Genomic DNA, 19,483 nt, shown 5'->3' on the forward strand with positions numbered 1-19,483 from the left:
GAAATCATGATCAACAATTCATGTCATGGCCTCCACGCTCCCCCGACTTAACCCCATGCGATTTCTTTCTGTGGGGTTATGTGAAAGATTCAGTGTTTAAACCTCCTCTACCAAGAAACGTGCCAGAACTGCGAGCTCGCATCAACGATGCTTTCGAACTCATTGATGGGGACATGCTGCGCCGAGTGTGGAAGGAACTTGATTATCGGCTTGATGTCTGCCGAATCACTAAAGGGACACATATCGAACATTTGTGAATGCCTAAAAAAACTTTTTGAGTTTTTGTATGTGTGTGCAAAGCATTGTGAAAATATCTCAAATAATAAAGTTATTGTAGAGCTGTGAAATCGCTTCAATCATTTGTAATAACCCTGTACATTACGTTTTCGTTTGTGTTCGTTAGGGGCGGGGCTAGTGCGGCCATCTTGGTGTCATGGCATTCCGCCGCTCAGTCGGCATCCTGCCGTGCTAGTGAGAGGTTCGTACTGTACTCCGTTGAGTTACTGTGACAGTTTGAAATGTCAGCGTTAATTGAAAATGCCGCGAAGTGTGAAGTGCGTGCTGTAACAAGGTTTCTGACTGCAAAAAATCTGTACACCGATAGAAATCTATCGGCAGCTTTGTGAAGTGTATGGGGACAACATAATCACTGAAGGTGGAGTGCGTCAATGGGTCATAAAATTTAAAAATGGCCGAACTAACATTCATGACAAAGAGCGAAGTGGAAGACCCAGCATAGTGACTGCCGAACTTGTCGAAAAAGTCGATGCCGCAGTCCGTGAAAACCGTAATTTCACAATAACGGAACTCTCTATGAGTTTTCCACAAATTTCACGAAGTTTGTTGCACGAAATCATTACCAAAAAGCTTGGTTACCACAAGTTTTGTGCAAGATGGATACCAAAAATCTGGACAGAGATTCAGAAAAATCAGCGAATGGCTGCAGTGTTAACGTTTTTGGACGCCTACGAGAAAGATGGCGACTCATTACTCGATCGCATCGTTACTGGTGATGAAACATGGGTTAAGCATGTGAACTGCGAGACAAAATTGCAGTCAATGCAGTGGGGGCACACAAATTCCCCCCAAAAACCCAAGAAATGCATGCAGACAATGTCAGCAAGGAAGGTGATGGCGACTGTCTTTTGGGACAGAAAAGGTGTGATTTTTGTGGATTTCCTGGAAAGAGGCACTACAATAAACTCTCAAAGGTATTGCCAAACTCTGCACAACCTCAGAAGAGCAATACAAAACAAGCGCAGGGGAAAGTTGGGCTCAAAGATCTTGCTGATTCACGACAATGCCCGGTCCCACACGGCAAATGCCACTCGTGAAGTTCTCGAATCTTTTAAGTGGGAGCTGTTTCCTCATCCGCCGTACAGTCCCGACCTGGCACCGAGCGACTACCACTTATTCCCAGCAATGAAGAAGTGGTTGGCTATGCAGCATTTTGATGACAACGCACAGCTTCAAGAAGAGGTAACCACATGGTTGAAGGCGCAGGCGGCCGAATTTTATGACGAAGGAATTTCCAAGCTCTTCTATCTCTACGATAAGTGCCTTAATTTAAATGGCAACTATGTAGAAAAGTAGTATTTAAGTGTGGCTTCCATCGGCATATAATAAAAAAAATTTCCAATACTTTATTTATTTTTAATTCCAAAACGTAATGTAGTTTGTGGATAGCCCTCGTATATAATGTTACTACAAGAAAAACAAAGCTTTCACATATAACACTGGTCTCTGAGGCCAATACGCTGCAAGCTTTCACATATAATGTTGGTCTTTTATGCACGTATTACATTTTAAGATATATCACACAAATGTGCCAGTAAATTTTTTTAATAACTACATAAAAGTGTGATCTTCTGGACTATAAATTCTTCTAAGTGGTTCACCATCAAAGAGCTGATTTTTAAATGAGTCCCAGATTCCCAGTGAAGTAGGCATCGACCTGATATTAAGCTTTTCAATGTGGTTTCGGGATGTAAATTTCCTTGGGTACCAGTACTTTGTTATATCATGTCTGGCTCTTTGTTATTGCATAATAAAAACGTGCTAGAAGATGAAAACGTACACTTGAAATGCACCGAACAGTTGAAACTAGCCAATAGTTTGAAATTAAACCCTTTGTTTAAAATATATTGACTGCCTCAGCGGAAAAGATTAATAAAAGAAAATTTCTTCAGCAAACCGATAAAAATAACTTCATTGCTCTGCATGACAACTGTCAGAAAGGTAGAAATAAAATAAAATCTGAAATTAATAACGTATTTTAGCCTTCTGTAATTATGTGAATGTATTTTAATTCACATGATAGCTCCCGGCCAAAGAAATCAATTTTGTTTTCATTTGACATGAGTACAGTAGACAAAGAGGAAACAGCAAAATCACTAAATGTAAACACGGGTCACATGGAGACTACCCGCATCCCTATTATAACTCAGACTGCTCTGCGCATCAGACCTGTATCTACGATATTTCCGAACCGGGAGAATAGTAGATAGTGGTGTCCCTCGAGCGTTTGAGATAGGACGTCCAAAATTTTAAAAAAATTGAATTTTCAAAACTACGTTCATTTTGTAGCGCACGTCTTTTTGAAGACTCTGATACATAAAACATACGTTTCCGAGGAATTGTAAGACATGTTATCTGATCTTAAGTGTGCAAAAGTGCAGTGCCACACCTCTTCACACAGCATTCTTCTATCGCACGTCACTGTATTTCGGTTTGTGGAATTGAAACAATTATTTATTTTGTACTGGATGCCATCAAACTATATTCAGGACAGCGGAAATTAAAATGTCCTATGGTGCCTCTCCTGATTCCAGTCGGCCGGTTTGACATCCTGTCCCTCTTCTTCTTTTTTTTTGTTAGCTAACAACTTGCTCCTTTGTGTAACATAAAATTAAGTATAGGATACATAAAGCCAGTAAAGAGAAGAGACAAGCAAGACAGTACACATTTCTTCAATCCTTAGCTCCTAGAATTTTTTTCTCTTTAACCTTGCTACAGCTTTACATGGCGTGCTTTCCTTTCTGCGAAAGGATCTGTTACCTCATCAAAGTTCGTCAAATGTTTTGCTACTTGAAAAATCTAAATGTCATTGTCTAATACTGAAAAAGCTGTAATCACAAATAGGCCCAAGACTGGTGTGGTTTCTCGACCTGATTACCTATATTTTGTCACTGTCTGCGAGATAAAACAAAATAGCCCTTTATAATACTGCAGCAATTGTAACACACACCAAATAAACGAGACTGTTTAGGCAGAAATGGTCATTTTTATAACACAGCAGAATATAATTCACGAAGTACCAATATCAAATGCCTATCAGGCCTACTACAAGCAAAAAGCTTTACATCAGGAAATAGTTTAACACTTCATTCATACGCTCCAGTTTCTCAAGCATGAGATCGAAAAGGAGTAGTGCAAAATTTTTATTGAAATTTGGAATCGACTTATTCTTCCATAATTTGTTTGATGTCCCCGTTTCTTCTCCTTCCTTGTTCTAACAAACAATGTTGTCATCACTAATTCTGCATCTATTCCTGCCAATGTCAAAAGTTATTGGCTGGTTAACTTCACTAACTCTGCCAGAATCACCAGTTTAGTTATCCCGCGATTATTCTCTTAGGCATTGTTACGTGTTCGTACAACGCGTTTTCCGCGCTACTTCCAGAATAGACCTTAAAGTGGCTGCTAGCCGGAGACTGTACAACTGGCTCTTGCTAGTATAGCGATTTGGCCAAAAATTTTCTGTCAAAATTTCATTTTCTTGGATACACCGAGAAGATAATACGTAATCTTTCTTAGCTGTTATTCCTGTTAGCCATTTATTCGCACTCTGGTAGTCTGAATTTATGGATTTCGCTGGTAATCGTAACAACACTCATCATTCGCAAACCCTATCAGCCACATAATCAGACAGTGGTTGGCTTTCTTTTGTTCGGCTATACTCTGCTCAGCTCGTATAGCCCATTTTGTCTGCAGGAAAGTTTATTTCTAGATGTGACGAGGATTCCACTGACAGAGACATCACGTACACTATGCACACATTCACAAATCAACTTATGATTCATTCAGAAATCAACTTAGAATGTGTTCAACAATGTTCAAAAACCGACAGGGACACGTTTCAAAGTCATACGAATAATCGATAGACCAACGTGCACTGGATGCTAGGCGCTTTGTGAAACAAGTTTTATATGAATTTGCCCCCCATCTGGAAGCTTGAGTGCACCAGTGAAATTTTTCCCGGTAGCACCTAGCTGCCTTTCCCCCCCCCCCCCTGTGACTGCTTACACAGCCAACAGCCACGTTTCTGTAGCCAGAAGCGGAAGAAGATACTACTCAACTGCACATGCGCATGATCCCACTCGTAACTGCTAAAACAAATCTAATATTAACAGTTGTGACGTCATGCTCATCGGAGGCAATTTGTTGTTACGAAGCATTGCATAGTCTTCCTAAAGCCTATGACACATTTTGCTGTTGGCAGACGCTTGTATGAGCACTGTGTTTTGTTGCTGTATATGGCGCATTTGTAATTTAAGTTTTATTTTAGTTTTTTCTCTCGTTCACGTTTTATGGCTGCAGTATGATTCTGCAGTAGCAGGATACAGTAATATCCCTTGTTAGAGTATTGGTTCTTACCAGTCAAAATTACAAAAATTTCACTGAGAACAAAAACAATGAAAAATTCCCAGAATTCAAAAAAATTCCCGGGTTTTTCCCAGTTTTCTCCCGGATGAAAAAATTCCCGGATTTGTCCCAGATCTCCCGGGTCATAGACACCCTGTAATTGGTATACAGTCTGGACCAGAAGACTTGCTTTTATTAAGTGATTTAAGTTGCTTCACTACTCCGAGGATATTTACTTCTACATTACTCATGTTGGCAGTTGTTCTCGATTCGAATTCTGGAATGTTTACTTCGTCTTCTTTTGTGAAGGCATTTCGGAAGGCTGGTTTGGCAGCACTGTCTTTGATAGTATCTCCATTGCTATCATGCGGAGAAGGCATTGATTGTTTCTTGCTGCTAACATACTTCACATACGACCAGAATCTCTTTGGATTTTCTGCCAGGTTTCGAGACAAAGTTTCGTTGTGGAAACTGTTATAGGCATCCCGCATTGAAGTCCGCACTAAATTTCGAGATTCTGTAAAAGATCGCCAATCTTGGGGATTTTGCGTCTGTTTAAATGTTTGTTTCGTTGTTTCTGCAACAGTGTTCTAACCTATTTTGTGTACCAACGAGGATCAGTTCTGTCGTTTGTTAATTTATTTGGTATAAATCTCTCAATTGCTGCTGATACTATTTCTTTGAATCCAAGCCACATCTGGTCTACACTTACATTATTAATCTGGAATGAATGGAGACAGTCTCTTAGGAAGGTGTCAAGTGAATTTTTATCTGCTTTTTTGAGTAGGTATTTTTTCACTGATTTTTCGAGGATTTTGGGATTACAATATTCAATCCCGCTACGACAACTCTGTGTTCACTAATTCCTGAATCGGTTTTGATGCTCGTTATTAACTCAGGATTATTTGTTACTAAGAGGTCAAGTGTGTTTTCACAATGGTTTATTATTCACGTGGGCTCATGAACTAACTGCTCGAAATAATTTTCAGAGAATGCGTTTAGCACAATTTCAGATGATATTTTATGCGTACCTCCGGAATTAAACATGCATTTTCGCCAACATATCAAGGATAAATTAAAGTCACCACCAACTGTTATTATGTGAATCGGGTAGGTGTTTGAAATCAAACTCAAGTTTTCTTTGAACCTTTCAGCAACTGTATCATCTGAATTGGGAGGTCAGTAAAAGGATCCAATTCTCATTTTATTCCAGTTGCCAACAATTACCTCTGCCCATATGAACTCACAGGAAGAATCTACTTCAATTTCACGACAAGATAAACTACTTTTGACAGCAACAAACAAGCCACTGCCAACCGTGTTAGCCTATCCTATCGGAACACCATTAGGTTCTTCGTAAAAATTTCGGCTGAGCTTATATCCGGCTTTAGCCAGCTTTCAGTGCCTATAACAATTTGAGCATCAGTGCTTTCTATTGGCGCTTGGGGCTCTGGTACTTTCCCAATACAGCTAAGACAATTTACAACTGTTATACCAATGGTTGTCTTCTTCCAGATTCCAACATATGACAACCAGATGGTGACTTCCTCTTGACACCCTTTTGCCAAATTGGGGAAACCACATGAAACAAAATAGGGAAAGTCACACCAATACCCCACATACCTTGTATTCCCTCATGTAACACAATTAGTGCTCTAATATTGGATCTGTTTACCACATACTCCTCCTCTTTTTTATCTCTTCACTATATTTTTACTTACCTAACTATTTACGCTAACTGCTCCTCCAAGTTGTCAGTTCTCCCATTGGCATTTCAAATTATTATCTTTTATGTCCTTAAACATTTAAATAAATAATTTTCGCAACGTGAAGGTAGATTCCTCGCTCTCCAGGTTTTATTATGAACACCGTGACTTTTGCTCAAGTACAATGTTCACACTTGCCAACAAATTTTACAATGTTCATTTATTGAATATTGTAATATCACATAAATAATAAAACTGAGAATTTGCTTAGTAAGAATCTCTGATATCAATACTTTCCAAAGAGTAGTGTGCACAAGTTTTAAATCGCAGTCCACCATCTGTCTTCTGGCTTCAGTGTAAATTATAAAAGGAATTATCTGCCATTATTCATGATTGCTACTGTCTTGTACTCTTGGCTGGTACTGACACTGATGGATGCTTATGTACAACATAGGCATACTGATCCCATATTGTATTGTATCATGATAATTTAACAAATAATCTGATGATGTCAACTTACATTTAACTGCAGAATTCTTATTGAGATCAATACTGTTACTAATATACATGTTAAAGTCTTTACAGAAATTATGAATTCCATTGGTGGAGTGAGACTGGGGAGATCTTAGTTATCGTGAGGAAAGACAAAAAGATTTCAGTGTGAAATATTAGTATTATATTATTCTGTCAACCAGACTGTCACTTACATGGTTTACAGAACCTGCAGGATATAAATCGAGATCCAATTCGGAGATTAAAATTAACAATTCACTAGTATTTGTATCAACATATATGCAGTCACTATTCTTTTCGATTTTTGCTTATTTTACATTGAACACAATACAAATCATTGTAAATATACTATATAACTTTATATTATAATATTTACCTTAACTGCCTGAGTGCTTTTCTTCTTCTTGGTGAAAGATTCCTCTCGGCTAGAAGAATAATCAATACGCCAGTAGCTACCTTTCCCCGGATCGTCCTTTGAGCGAGCTACTTTTGTGAAACATTTGTTCAGTGACAGGTTGTGACGTATCGAATTCTGAAAACACAGTAAATCTTCCTGACATCTCAAATCATATACCATTTAGTGTGAGAATACATATACCAAACAAAACCTTCAATGTGGATGTCCTAAAGAAACATATCAGACTTACATAAAAGAAAAATATAGTGACTTAGCATTGAATAGCTATCACAGATATTAATTCACTTAACTGACCTTCCACCCTGTACCTGCATCTCGATAGTATGGAAACTGCTGTATGATGAACTGATAAATCTCGGAAAGAGTCATTTTCCCTTTGGGAGCATTGCTGATTGCAAGGTGAATCAACTTCGCATAGCTGTGGAAAAAACAGTCTTGTGTAAATTTGATGTTACGACACCTTTCATTAAAGCAAAGCAAAAATATCACTTCCAACAGTTCAAATTACTAAGCACATCCATTAAAAATACAATTGTGGCCATAAATTAAATGAGAAACAAATCCTCATGGCAAATGCATTACTGGATCACTTCTCTTCGCACACAAGATACTGTTACTGTGCAACCCCAATTAACTACACCCCCCATCTCCCAATCTGAAACCCTGGCCCTCCAATAACTTGAAAAGTTCTTCAGGAACCACTTCCAAAAGTTTATTCTCACCTCATAGTACCACTGCTTAGGCCGGTATTACACTATCAAATTTCTTTGTCAAAGATTTGATCAAAGATATGATGAAATATTCATCAAATTTATCTGACAAAGATCTTTGACGTGGCATTAAAAATGGATATCACACTGTCAACATTTTTTTCATCAAAGTTCAAGATGTCTGACAACAACTTGTTATTAACCGCAGCCGTTGCATGTACCACAATTGCACTGTGTGCACATGTAGAAGAGAAGTGGGGGAAAAAAAGGAAACATACCTGGGTGAAGCCGTGGGTTTTATGATGAGACAATAAAAGCATTCAACGAAACTTGTTACGTGAGCTCGTAATGGAGGACTTCAAGTCGTACATAAATTATTTAAGAATGGATGAGCATACAGTTCAGTATTTACTCAGTGAAGTGTATCCTCATATCACAAAGCACAATACTCACTTAAGAACTGTTATATCTGCAGAAGACAGGCTCACTGTAACACTCAGATTCCTTGCTACAGGAGAGAGTTAAGTTAAGTTAGGTTAGGTTAGGTCTCCAACCTTCTTAATCTATTTTTGTATTCAGGGTGCCTCACATTGTAAAGCACCTCATCAGCTTCATACATCTCTATTAATTTTGTATTTGTTGGTACACACCAATTGTATTTACTGACCATGTTTATAAACACACTACAGATGACAGAACGCTGCAGCGATGGTAGCGCTCCACGTGGTAACATGTCATATTGCAGTGAACAGAAGACAAGCGGCTTTTATGATCAAATCTACAGCAAGGCCCTAGATTTGATCAAATTTATTTGACAACAGACAAGATTTGACAAAGTGCCCTATTGCACCATCCAACTTCTTTAACAAAAATATCTGACATATCAACTTTGACAAAGAAATCTGTTAGTGTAATACCAGCCTTAACAATATCTGTCCTATCCTCAACAATCTCCTCCAACCCCCACCACCACACTCAAACCCCTCACAGAATGCAGACCTTGCCTTGCTGACCTTTTCCAACTGCCATGTTCCTGCAAACTCCCTCCCAATATTGCGTAAAATCCAGGATCCACATAAACCCAAAACACTGTTTCAAGTTACTTACAAAAAGCCTAAATCCCAGAGAAGTTTAGGTCCTATATCAAGGCCTCACATTCAGCTCCACACAAAGAATTAATCATACTGGTCTCATCAAAAACTTACTCTCTTCCTCCCAAACCTTCAGGGGAAACAGTCGTTTGCCACCACTCCTCTCCAACCTAACCCTGTCAAAACCCAGCACTACACCATTCTTCTTGCAGTTCATACCTCTGCCAAACCGTGATTCTCCCCCACCCCCACCTAACCATGCAGTGATTCCTTACCTTCAGCTTGGCTTTATTCCGACATCCCTTCTTAAAAACACAAACCTCTCTATAAAAGCAAGAGTAGCCACCTACAACCATAAAACAGATCCAAATCTGATTCTCTCCCCTGCAGGCAACAGCTTCGCCTCTGTTGTGATGAACAGCACTGACTGCCTGACAGTAGGTGCCCACCAACTACCTGATAGTTCAACCTGCAAACCCTGTGATACCATCCCAAAAGCCCAACCTGCAGTTCTGATTCAGATCCCTTGGCTCATTCATACTTGCCTCCTATATGCCTTCCAAAATAGATAAACTTAACCATGTTAGATGCATCATTGTAATTGGTTGTTGTTCTCCTCCAGAAAGAGTCTCAGCTCTTGTTGACCAATATTTAAAACCCAAAAAATGCATCCTAACTTCCCACATCAAGAATTCAAACCACTTTCTTCATCACCTCTCAACCATCCCCACCTCAATGCCACCTAGATCCCTGCTTGTCACTAGTGCTGCCAACTAGCTAAACACCAACATACTTTATGCACTTGATGAATGACAGACTGCGTGTGTGTCTGTGTGTGTATGATGTATTTTATTGTTTATTTTTATTTTGGGCTAATCAGTATCGGACCACATGGCCATCTTCATTATAAACCTATCAAATCACACCCTTACCCATATATACTTCTCATTTATCTATACATACTTCTAATTTGAAGGCAAGATAAAAAAAAAAAGTCCACAGCATAATCATGGGTTTCTGCATGGCACCCTTATAACATCACCTAGAAAACACCTTCCTTCTAGCAACGTAACAATCCCAAATCTCTCATGTGGTTCTGGTTCATTGGTGATATGTCTATGATCTGGATCCAAACCTCAACACAGTTACACTCCTGGAAATTGAAATAAGAACACCGTGAATTCATTGTCCCAGGAAGGGGAAACTTTATTGACACATTCCTGGGGTCAGATACATCACATGATCACACTGACAGAACCACAGGCACATAGACACAGGCAACAGAGCATGCACAATGTCGGCACTAGTACAGTGTATATCCACCTTTCGCAGCAATGCAGGCTGCTATTCTCCCATGGAGACGATCGTAGAGATGCTGGATGTAGTCCTGTGGAACCGCTTGCCATGCCATTTCCACCTGGCGCCTCAGTTGGACCAGCGTTCGTGCTGGACGTGCAGACCGCGTGAGACGACGCTTCATCCAGTCCCAAACATGCTCAATGGGGGACAGATCCGGAGATCTTGCTGGCCAGGGTAGTTGACTTACACTTTCTAGAGCACACTGGGTGGCACGGGATACATGCGGACGTGCATTGTCCTGTTGGAACAGCAAGTTCCCTTGCCGGTCTAGGAATGGTAGAACGATGGGTTCGATGACGGTTTGGATGTACCGTGCACTATTCAGTGTCCCCTCGACGATCACCAGTGGTGTACGGCCAGTGTAGGAGATCACTCCCCACACCATGATGCCGGGTGTTGGCCCTGTGTGCCTCGGTCGTATGCAGTCCTGATTGTGGCGCTCACCTGCTCGGCGCCAAACACGCATACGACCATCATTGGCACCAAGGCAGAAGCGACTCTCATCACTGAAGACGACACGTCTCCATTCGTCCCTCCATTCACGCCTGTCGCGACACCACTGGAGGCGGGCTGCACGATGTTGGGGCGTGAGCGGAAGACGGCCTAACGGTGTGCGGGACCATAGCCCAGCTTCATGGAGACGGTTGCAAATGGTCCTCGCCGATACCCCAGGAGCAACAGTGTCCCTAATTTGCTGGGAAGTGGTGGTGCGGTCCCCTACGGCACTGCGTAGGATCCTACGGTCTTGGCGTGCATCCGTGCGTCGCCGCGGTCCGGTCCCAGGTCGACGGGCACGTGCACCTTCCGCCGACCACTGGCGACAACATCGATGTACTGTGGAGACCTCACGCCCCACGTGTTGAGCAATTCGGCGGTACGTCCACCCGGCCTCCCGCATGCCCACTATACGCCCTCGCTCAAAGTCCGTCAACTGCACATACGGTTCACGTCCACGCTGTCGCGGCATGCTACCAGTGTTAAAGACTGCGATGGAGCTCCGTATGCCACGGCAAACTGGCTGACACTGACGGCGGCGGTGCACAAATGCTGCGCAGCTAGCGCCATTCGACGGCCAACACCGCGGTTCCTGGTGTGTCCGCTGTGCCGTGCGTGTGATCATTGCTTTTACAGCCCTCTCGCAGTGTCCGGAGCAAGTATGGTGGGTCTGACACACCGGTGTCAATGTGTTCTTTTTTCCATTTCCAGGAGTGTATTAGAACTTCTAGTTTAACAAGTATATTTAGGAACGACACTACAACACATATATGTCACAGAGTAAGTTAACATGTGTACATGTTAGCGTTCAGATAAGCACTGAGTCTCAGTCTGGCGGCCGCTGCTCGGCTGGCCGCTTAGGTGGCGCCGCTGCTGCATGGCTGGCAGGCAGACAGCGCCGCACGTAGAGGACGTGCGTAATTGCGCGGCGGCACTTTAAATGATCGGCGAGTCACAACACTTTTCCCCCCTTTGAAATTGTTGCACTGGTCTTGATGGATGTGTCCTGGAGATGGCTGACGTCCATAGGCGTTGTGTGATTCGACGTAAAGTCTCGAGGAGGAGGCTTCCCGTACGGACGGAAGTGTCCCCGATGATAACGGGTCGAGATGACAGGAGACGTAGGGGTCGAATCTGCTGGGGCCCCACGCACCAATCTGCCCGTTGCGGCAAGTCCAGTTGATATGACAGGAGACATGGGCGATGCGTCAGCGTCTGTTGGAGGAGGAGGCGAGCAGATGTACTCTGACACTGGTTGGTCCTTCGGTTCCCGCATGGGCACGTCGTCTGGTGGCATCCGTTCTGGTGCTGGCATCGCGATGACGGGTAGAGGGCGGCGTTGTGAGTATGGAGATGTGCCAAGATCCCGAGCATCAGGGAGAGTCAAGGGTGGTGTGGCGGCATTCGGAACAGGTGTTGTTGGCACCCGAGGCCGAAGCTGGTCCGAATGACGCACTGCAACACCTGTGTCCGTCTGAATTTCATACAGGCGTCTGCCGCGGTGTCTTAAGATGCGGCCCGGGCTCCATTTTGGCCGCCTGCCATATCCCCGTACCCAGACGAGGTCGTCGTCGGTGAACCGGCCAAGTGACGGCACCCGCGGCCGGGAGGTGGGAGGCCGCAGAAGATGAAGTAGAGTGCGGGGCTGTCGGCCATGTAAGAGCTCAGCCGGGCTGTGATCGCCCATGGGGGTGAAACGGTAAGACGCCAGGAACTGGAGAAGTGCCTCATCAGCAGCAGAAGAAGTCAGAAGTTTCCGCATTTGAGCCTTAAACGTGCGGACCAGTCGTTCAAGCCTCACCGTTGGATTGTGGATGGAACGGCGGGGCCGTGACATGCGTAACACCGTGACGAGCACAAAAATCCGCAAAGTCAGAAGAGGCAAATTGCGGACCATTATCAGTAACAAGAGTAGAGGGGAGGCCTTCCAAAGAAAAAATGCGGGCGAGAGCACTGGTGGTTGCCGCGGTGGTAGGTGACGTGCAACGGACAATGAAAGGAAAGTTAGAGTAGGCGTCAATTACGAGGAGCCAATAAGTACCTAAAAAGGGTCCCGCAAAATCAGCATGAATGCGCTCCCAGGGCTTCTCAGGCGAAGGCCACGGTGACAAAGATGACTTCGGGGCAGCGGCCTGTGACGCACAAGGGCCGCAGGCAGCGACCATGTGTACGATTTCAGAGTCGATGCCAGGCCAGTACACATGACGGCGCGCCAGAGATTTGGTGCGCGACACACCCCAGTGCCCCTGGTGAAGGAGGCGCAAGACCGAAGCACGCAAAGATGCGGGGACCACAACACGCGGCGAAACATTTTCAGTGGAGAGGAGGATAACACCATCCCTAGCCGTGAGGCGGTAGCGCAAAGGGTAGTAGTTCCGCAACGGATCAGAAGTCTTAGTGGACGGGCGATCAGGCCAACCCGTCTGAATACAGCATAAAACCCGGGAGAGGGTAGGGTCAGAACCCGTAGCAGCCGCCAGCCTGTCCCCAGTGATGGGGAACCCGTCCACAACCCGCTGCTCGGCAACATCCAGGTGGAAACACAAAAGTTCGTCCCTATCGAATGCCTGATCAGGGCCCATGGGGAGGCGAGACAAAGCATCAGCATTCGCATGTTGAGCCGTTGGCCGGAAATGAATCTCATAGTTGAAACGGGACAAGTAAAGAGCCCAACGCTGGAGGCGGTGTGCAGCCTTGTCGGGAAGTGACGTTGATGGGTGAAACAAGGAAACAAGTGGTTTGTGATCCGTAACAAGATGAAATTTTGTGCCATAGAGAAAAACACCAAACTTATGAAGAGCATAAATGATGGCCAAAGCTTCTTTCTCAATCTGAGAATACTTTTGTTGGCATCCGTGAGCGTTTTGGAGGCATAAGCAATGGGTTGTTCCGAACCGTCAGAAAAACGGTGCGCAAGGACTGCCCCAACCCCGTAGTGAGAGGCGTCTGTAGCAAGGACAAGATGTTGGCTAGGCCGATAAGTAGCTAGGCACGGGGCCTGTATCAGCATAGTCTTCAATTTCTGGAAAGCCGCGTCACATGACGCGGACCAGTGAAAAGGCACGTTTTTATGCAACAGGCGATGCAACGGCTGAGCCACCGACGCTGCAGACGGTAAAAACTTGTGATAGTATGCTATTTTCCCCAAGAAGGCCTGCAGTTCCTTAACAGACGTAGGGCGAGGAAGGGCATCGATCGCAGCGACAGTTTGTTGAAGCGGACGAATACCATCCCGAGAGAGTTGAAACCCCAAGTACGTGATAGATGCCTGAAAAAATTGTGATTTCTGAAGGTTACACTTAAGACCTGCAGTCTGTAAGACAGTAAAAAGTGTGTGGAGATTTTGAAGATGTTCGTCAGTGGTGGAGCCCATGACAACAATGTCGTCCATGTAATTGATACACCCAGGGACAGGGAGCAATAATTGTTCCAAGAATCGCTGAAAGAGAGCAGGGGCGCTAGCAACCCCGAATGGCAGGCGTTGGTATTGATAGAGGCCGAAAGGCGTGTTAAGGACCAGAAACTGCCGGGAAGCAGCGTCGAGAGGAAGTTGATGATAAGCTTCTGACAGGTCAATTTTAGAAAAATACTGCCCTCCAGCGAGTTTAGTGAACAGTTCTTCAGGACGGGGCATAGGGTAAGTGTCGATGAGGCATTGAGCATTTACCGTGGCTTTGAAATCGCCACAGAGACGAATAGCACCATTGGGCTTGGCAACTACAACGACAGGAGAGGACCACTCACTGGAAGTGACAGGAAGCAAGACCCCTGAAGTAGTGAGACGATCCAACTCCTGTTTGACCCGATCACGAAGGGCCACAGGAATGGGCCGAGCCCGAAAAAACTTAGGCCGCGCAGTGGGTTTGAGCGTGATATGAGCTTCAAAGTCGTGTGCACGGCCTAACCCAGGAGAAAAAATGGACGAAAAGGTCGTCGACAAAGAATCCAGTTTAGCATAAGGAATAGCGTCGGAGACAATATTGACAGAGTCATCTATGGAGAACCCAAAAACGCGGAAGGCATCGAAACCAAAAAGATTTTCTGCGTTGCCCTGGTCGACCACAAATATGGGAACAGTGCGAACGACGGATTTGTAAGATACCTCAGCATTAAACTGTCCCAAGAGAGAAATCTTCTGTTTATTGTACGTCCGTAATTGCCGAGTGACAGGGGACAGGAGTGGAGAACCCAGCTGAAGATACGTCTGAGAATTAATTATAGTGGCGGCAGAACCGGTATCCACTTGAAGGCGAACATCTCGACCAAGGATTTGGACAGTGAGGAATAACTTCCCGGAAAGGGAAGAAGTGCAATTGACAGACAACACAGAATCAGAATCAGCGTCATGTTCATGGACGTCATTTATGCGGTCGGATTTACAAACGGAAGACACGTGACCTTTCTTTTTGCAATTGTGACACACAGCCCAACGTTGTGGACAATCCTCACGTGAATGTTTCGTAAAACACCTTGGACATGAAGGAAGTTGCCGGGGATTTTGCTGCAGTTTCTTAGGGGTTTGTTTACGGCTTGGCCGAGGCTGCGCGTGGGAGCGCACTGCGGCCACGTCGGCCGGCGGGGACGCGCCGCGCGCGTCGTCAACAGCGCACAGAGGTTGTATTTCCCCGACGTCACCCCACGCTTCTATTTGTGCCCCAGCGGCGCGAGAAATTTCAAAAGACTGCGCAATGGAGAGAACTTCATCTAAAGTCGGATTCGCCAACTGAAGGGCACGTTGCCGAACTTCTTTGTCGGGCGCCGACCGGATAATAGCATCCCGTACCATGGAATCGGCATAGGATTCTTTGTGAACATCAGTAACAAAGTGACACTTTCGACTGAGGCCGTGAAGTTCAGCAGCCCAAGCGCGATAAGATTGATTGGGTTGTTTGTGACAACGATAAAAGGCAACACGAGAGGCTACCACATGCGTTTGCTTTTGAAAATAGACCGACAGAAGGGAACACATTTCAGCAAAGGACAAAGACGCAGGATCCTTCAAAGGGGCCAATTGCGACAACAACCGATACATTTGAGGCGAAATCCAGGAAAGGAACAGAGACTTACATGCTTGTTCGTCCGAGACATAAAATGCCAAGAAGTGCTGTCGAAGATGTTTTTCATAATCCGACCAGTCTTCTGCCGTCTCGTCGTAAGGAGGAAAAGGAGGTACAGCCAACGACGAGAACCGGCCCGCATTTGACGCCGCGACGAAATCGCGAATCGCCGCCGTTAGCAGCGTTTGCTGTTCAAGGAGATTTTGCAAGAGTTGCTCGACAGTAGCCATGGAACCCTGTGAGTCAACGGTGAAAAGGAAAAATCCACTACCTCGTCGCCAATTGTTAGAACTTCTAGTTTAACAAGTATATTTAGGAACGACACTACAACACATATATGTCACAGAGTAAGTTAACATGTGTACACGTTAGCGTTCAGATAAGCACTGAGTCTCAGTCTGGCGGCCGCTGCTCGGCTGGCCGCTTAGGTGGCGCCGCTGCTGCATGGCTGGCAGGCAGACAGCGCCGCACGTAGAGGACGTGCGTAATTGGGCGGCGGCACTTTAAATGATCGGCGAGTCACAACAACAGTGTTTTAATGGGACATCCTACCCTAACAATACATTTCCTCAACAGTAGTAGTCAATACCAGTATTATTTTTCGAATTTTGGACAGTTTAATATTATCTCAGTTGCTTCCCTGAAAACTTTCATATAATTTTATACACAGTATGCTATATTTCAAGCTAAAATATATGAAAAGGAATTATTTTATAAAATATTTTAGTTACAATGTTATAATCGATAAGTATTAGTTCTGAATGTACATTAAAATTTCTATTATTAATTACACAATCCTGTACTGTTTACTATGTTTATTTATGAATTCATTTATGAAACAATAATCGAAATTAATAATGTTATGAAAACTAGTAGAAATTCATTTGTTAAGAAAATTGTAAACCCTTTGGAATATTGTTATTTCCGCAGTGTGTGGGAGTCGTAAGCTTGCCTCTGATGTAATCGGGTGTATTTTTGTATAATAGGTGCAAACAATGTAATGTTGGCTTTGTTAATGAAAAAATCAAAATACTGTATGATATCCTGAAATGTGAGGAAATCAGTGGAAAATATATTTACGTAAAAATTCTGCAACAACAATCTTCCAATTTATTTAGTTCAAATCAACTGTGAGGACCTGATGTTAGATTTTCAACTTCAAGAATCAGACCCCTAGACAACAAGAACTGGAGCCATCTCAACATGGCAAACTAAGTAAACCTGAAAATTTATTGTAATAATCGTTCCTCTCAAATCTTCACAAGAGACTTTGCTTATTAATTACTTGGACTGGGCATTGTTTAATCTGGACAACAGATGGAAGAAGGAAGGAGGTGGGAGATTACAGTGTCTACCTTGCCAGACACTGACCTCCACTCCCTTATGGCTCCATACAACATCTGCCTGTATCGAACTCACTGACTGCCAACAGTTATCTGTGTTCTAATAGCTGCCATCCCTTAAACACTGAAAAGCCTCTCTCATGTAGTCCAGCCACCTGTGGATGGACAACCCTTTGCCCAGTATTCTGAAGGTCTTACTGAGACCTTTAAAGACAAGCATTACCCTCCAAATCTAGTCCACATAAGATTTTCCGAGCCTTATTCACAGAAGCCTCTAAGTCCTGTGCAGTACACCCATCCAGCACATCCTATTCCTTTCCTGTCACAAGCTTATTCTGTCCAATCACAGGCAGGACCACCTGTGGTAGCAGACATATCATATGCTAGCTCTGACGCAATTTCTGTGCAGTCTATTAATTTAAGCATCACCACCAATCTGCTGTCCAACCAAATGAATGAACATGGCCAGCTGTGGCCAAGGGCAGTCCGCCATTCTTCGTTCTACTCTGTACTGCCTTTCTCCCCTTGCAGACTCTGGTGGAAGTACTTTATGCAGAGTACAGAGAGAATTTGTCATCTTATTAAATCCTGTAATCTGAACGGTGATTACATAGGGAAGTATTACAAAAGTTTAGTTTTAAGATATTCTAGTACACTTTCTGTAGCAATCTTTTCTTTCTTAGCCCAATGAAGGTTTCTTTCCAGGTAGATCTCACACTATTTCACTAGGGACTTATTGCAGGTATAATTCAGTTCAAACTGTTTAATGATAAGATCACTCTGTTTCTACAGGCTGCAGGTCGCTGCCTTACCTGAGAGGTGGCTTGCCATCCTTAGCTCTCGTGATGCCGGGAGGTGTGCACACCGTCCCCTCCACCCCATCTTCGGCAGCCCCATCGGCCTCTGTGCCGCCGCCCCCCACGGGAGGCGGAGTGGTGGGGCCAGTGCCCGCAGCAGCAGCCGCGCTCAACCGCGGCAGCCAGTCCACGGCGGTCAGGCTCCGGTCCAGGCCGGCCATCAGCCCCGCCGTCTCGCAGCCTGTCCACAGCAGCCTGTGTGCCGAAGCTGCACCTGTGCCCACATTCGGACTCCAACACACTCCTGCCACCTGTAACACGTCGTGATATAGTTGCAGGAATGGAGGTTCTCAAGGAATTAAAAGAATAATAATAATAACAATATAAAATAGCACGCAACAATGAATTATTGTGCACAGCACTGTTGTTACTGAATTGCAATGTTAAACAATGCATTACGTATTTGAAATTGTGGCATTCTATACCGTGCAGCTTCATGTCTCTAAAAGGAAACATATTATGCTAGACTTCAAGCAGAAACTTGGAAATTTAGGTAAGTTGAACTGAGGTTCTCTGCAGAAAGCCACTGCTGCAGAGTACAATGATGGAAAAGCCACTATTTATGACATTAAAAAGAAAGAAGGCTTTATTTGACAGTACACAACCAAATGGATAGGGAGTTGGGAAAACAGATGGTTTCGTCAAAGAGGGAGAATGAAGAACTGTACGTAGCTATTTATAGATGGTTCATACAACAACACAGTAAAGTAATTCCAGCTATTGGCCTGATGATAAAGGAAAAAGCAGTTGCAGTTTACAAACAACCTGGTGGTAATAATTTGTCTGCGGCAAGTGAGGGCTGGCTATCAAACTGCAAAAAACGACATTGTTTCCGATAGCTGAAAGTCACCAGGGAAAGTTGCTCAGTTAACAAAAAAGATGCAGAGGGGTTTGCAAAGAAGATATGGAAGATAATAGAGGAAGAAGATTTAAATGCTGATGCCTTGTACAATGCTTATGAAACCAGACACTTTTACAGGATGTTTCTCTGAAAAACATTACCTGCCAAGAATGAGAAGGACGCTCATGGGTACAAGCAACAGAAACAGTGCATAACATTAATGGTGTGTTGCAACACAGTGACATAAACACATTGCCAGTGCAATGTTTAACTCAGAAGAGAATATGGGTGAATAGAAAAATATTCTCTTGGTGGTTCCACAAAATATTTGTAGCAGCTGTGAGAAAAGAGCTGCAGAAGAAAAAGCTTCCACTGAAAGCTGTTCTTGTTATTGACAATGCCCCAAAAGTGGAGAGCACTTCCATAATAAAGAGCTGGAGACAAGTGTG

General features: G+C 43.9%; 1 protein-coding gene across 2 annotated transcripts in view; it reads right to left on the reverse strand.

The window, feature by feature from the left end:
• The window catches only part of LOC126253404 (forkhead box protein J3-like), a 65,764-nt gene that overhangs the window by 33,347 nt on the left and 12,934 nt on the right, over positions 1-19,483 (reverse strand). For both annotated transcript variants that reach the window (XM_049954704.1, XM_049954705.1), the window contains exons 2-4: positions 18,149-18,444; positions 7,576-7,699; positions 7,240-7,395 (exon numbers count right to left, since the gene is read on the reverse strand). In XM_049954704.1, the coding sequence (XP_049810661.1) occupies positions 7,240-7,395; positions 7,576-7,699; positions 18,149-18,354 (486 nt within the window). In that variant the 5' untranslated portion in view covers positions 18,355-18,444. The remainder of the gene's footprint in view (positions 1-7,239; positions 7,396-7,575; positions 7,700-18,148; positions 18,445-19,483) is intronic.

This window comes from Schistocerca nitens, chromosome 4, assembly GCF_023898315.1.
Source record: "Schistocerca nitens isolate TAMUIC-IGC-003100 chromosome 4, iqSchNite1.1, whole genome shotgun sequence".
NCBI classification, from domain to species: domain Eukaryota; kingdom Metazoa; phylum Arthropoda; class Insecta; order Orthoptera; family Acrididae; genus Schistocerca; species Schistocerca nitens.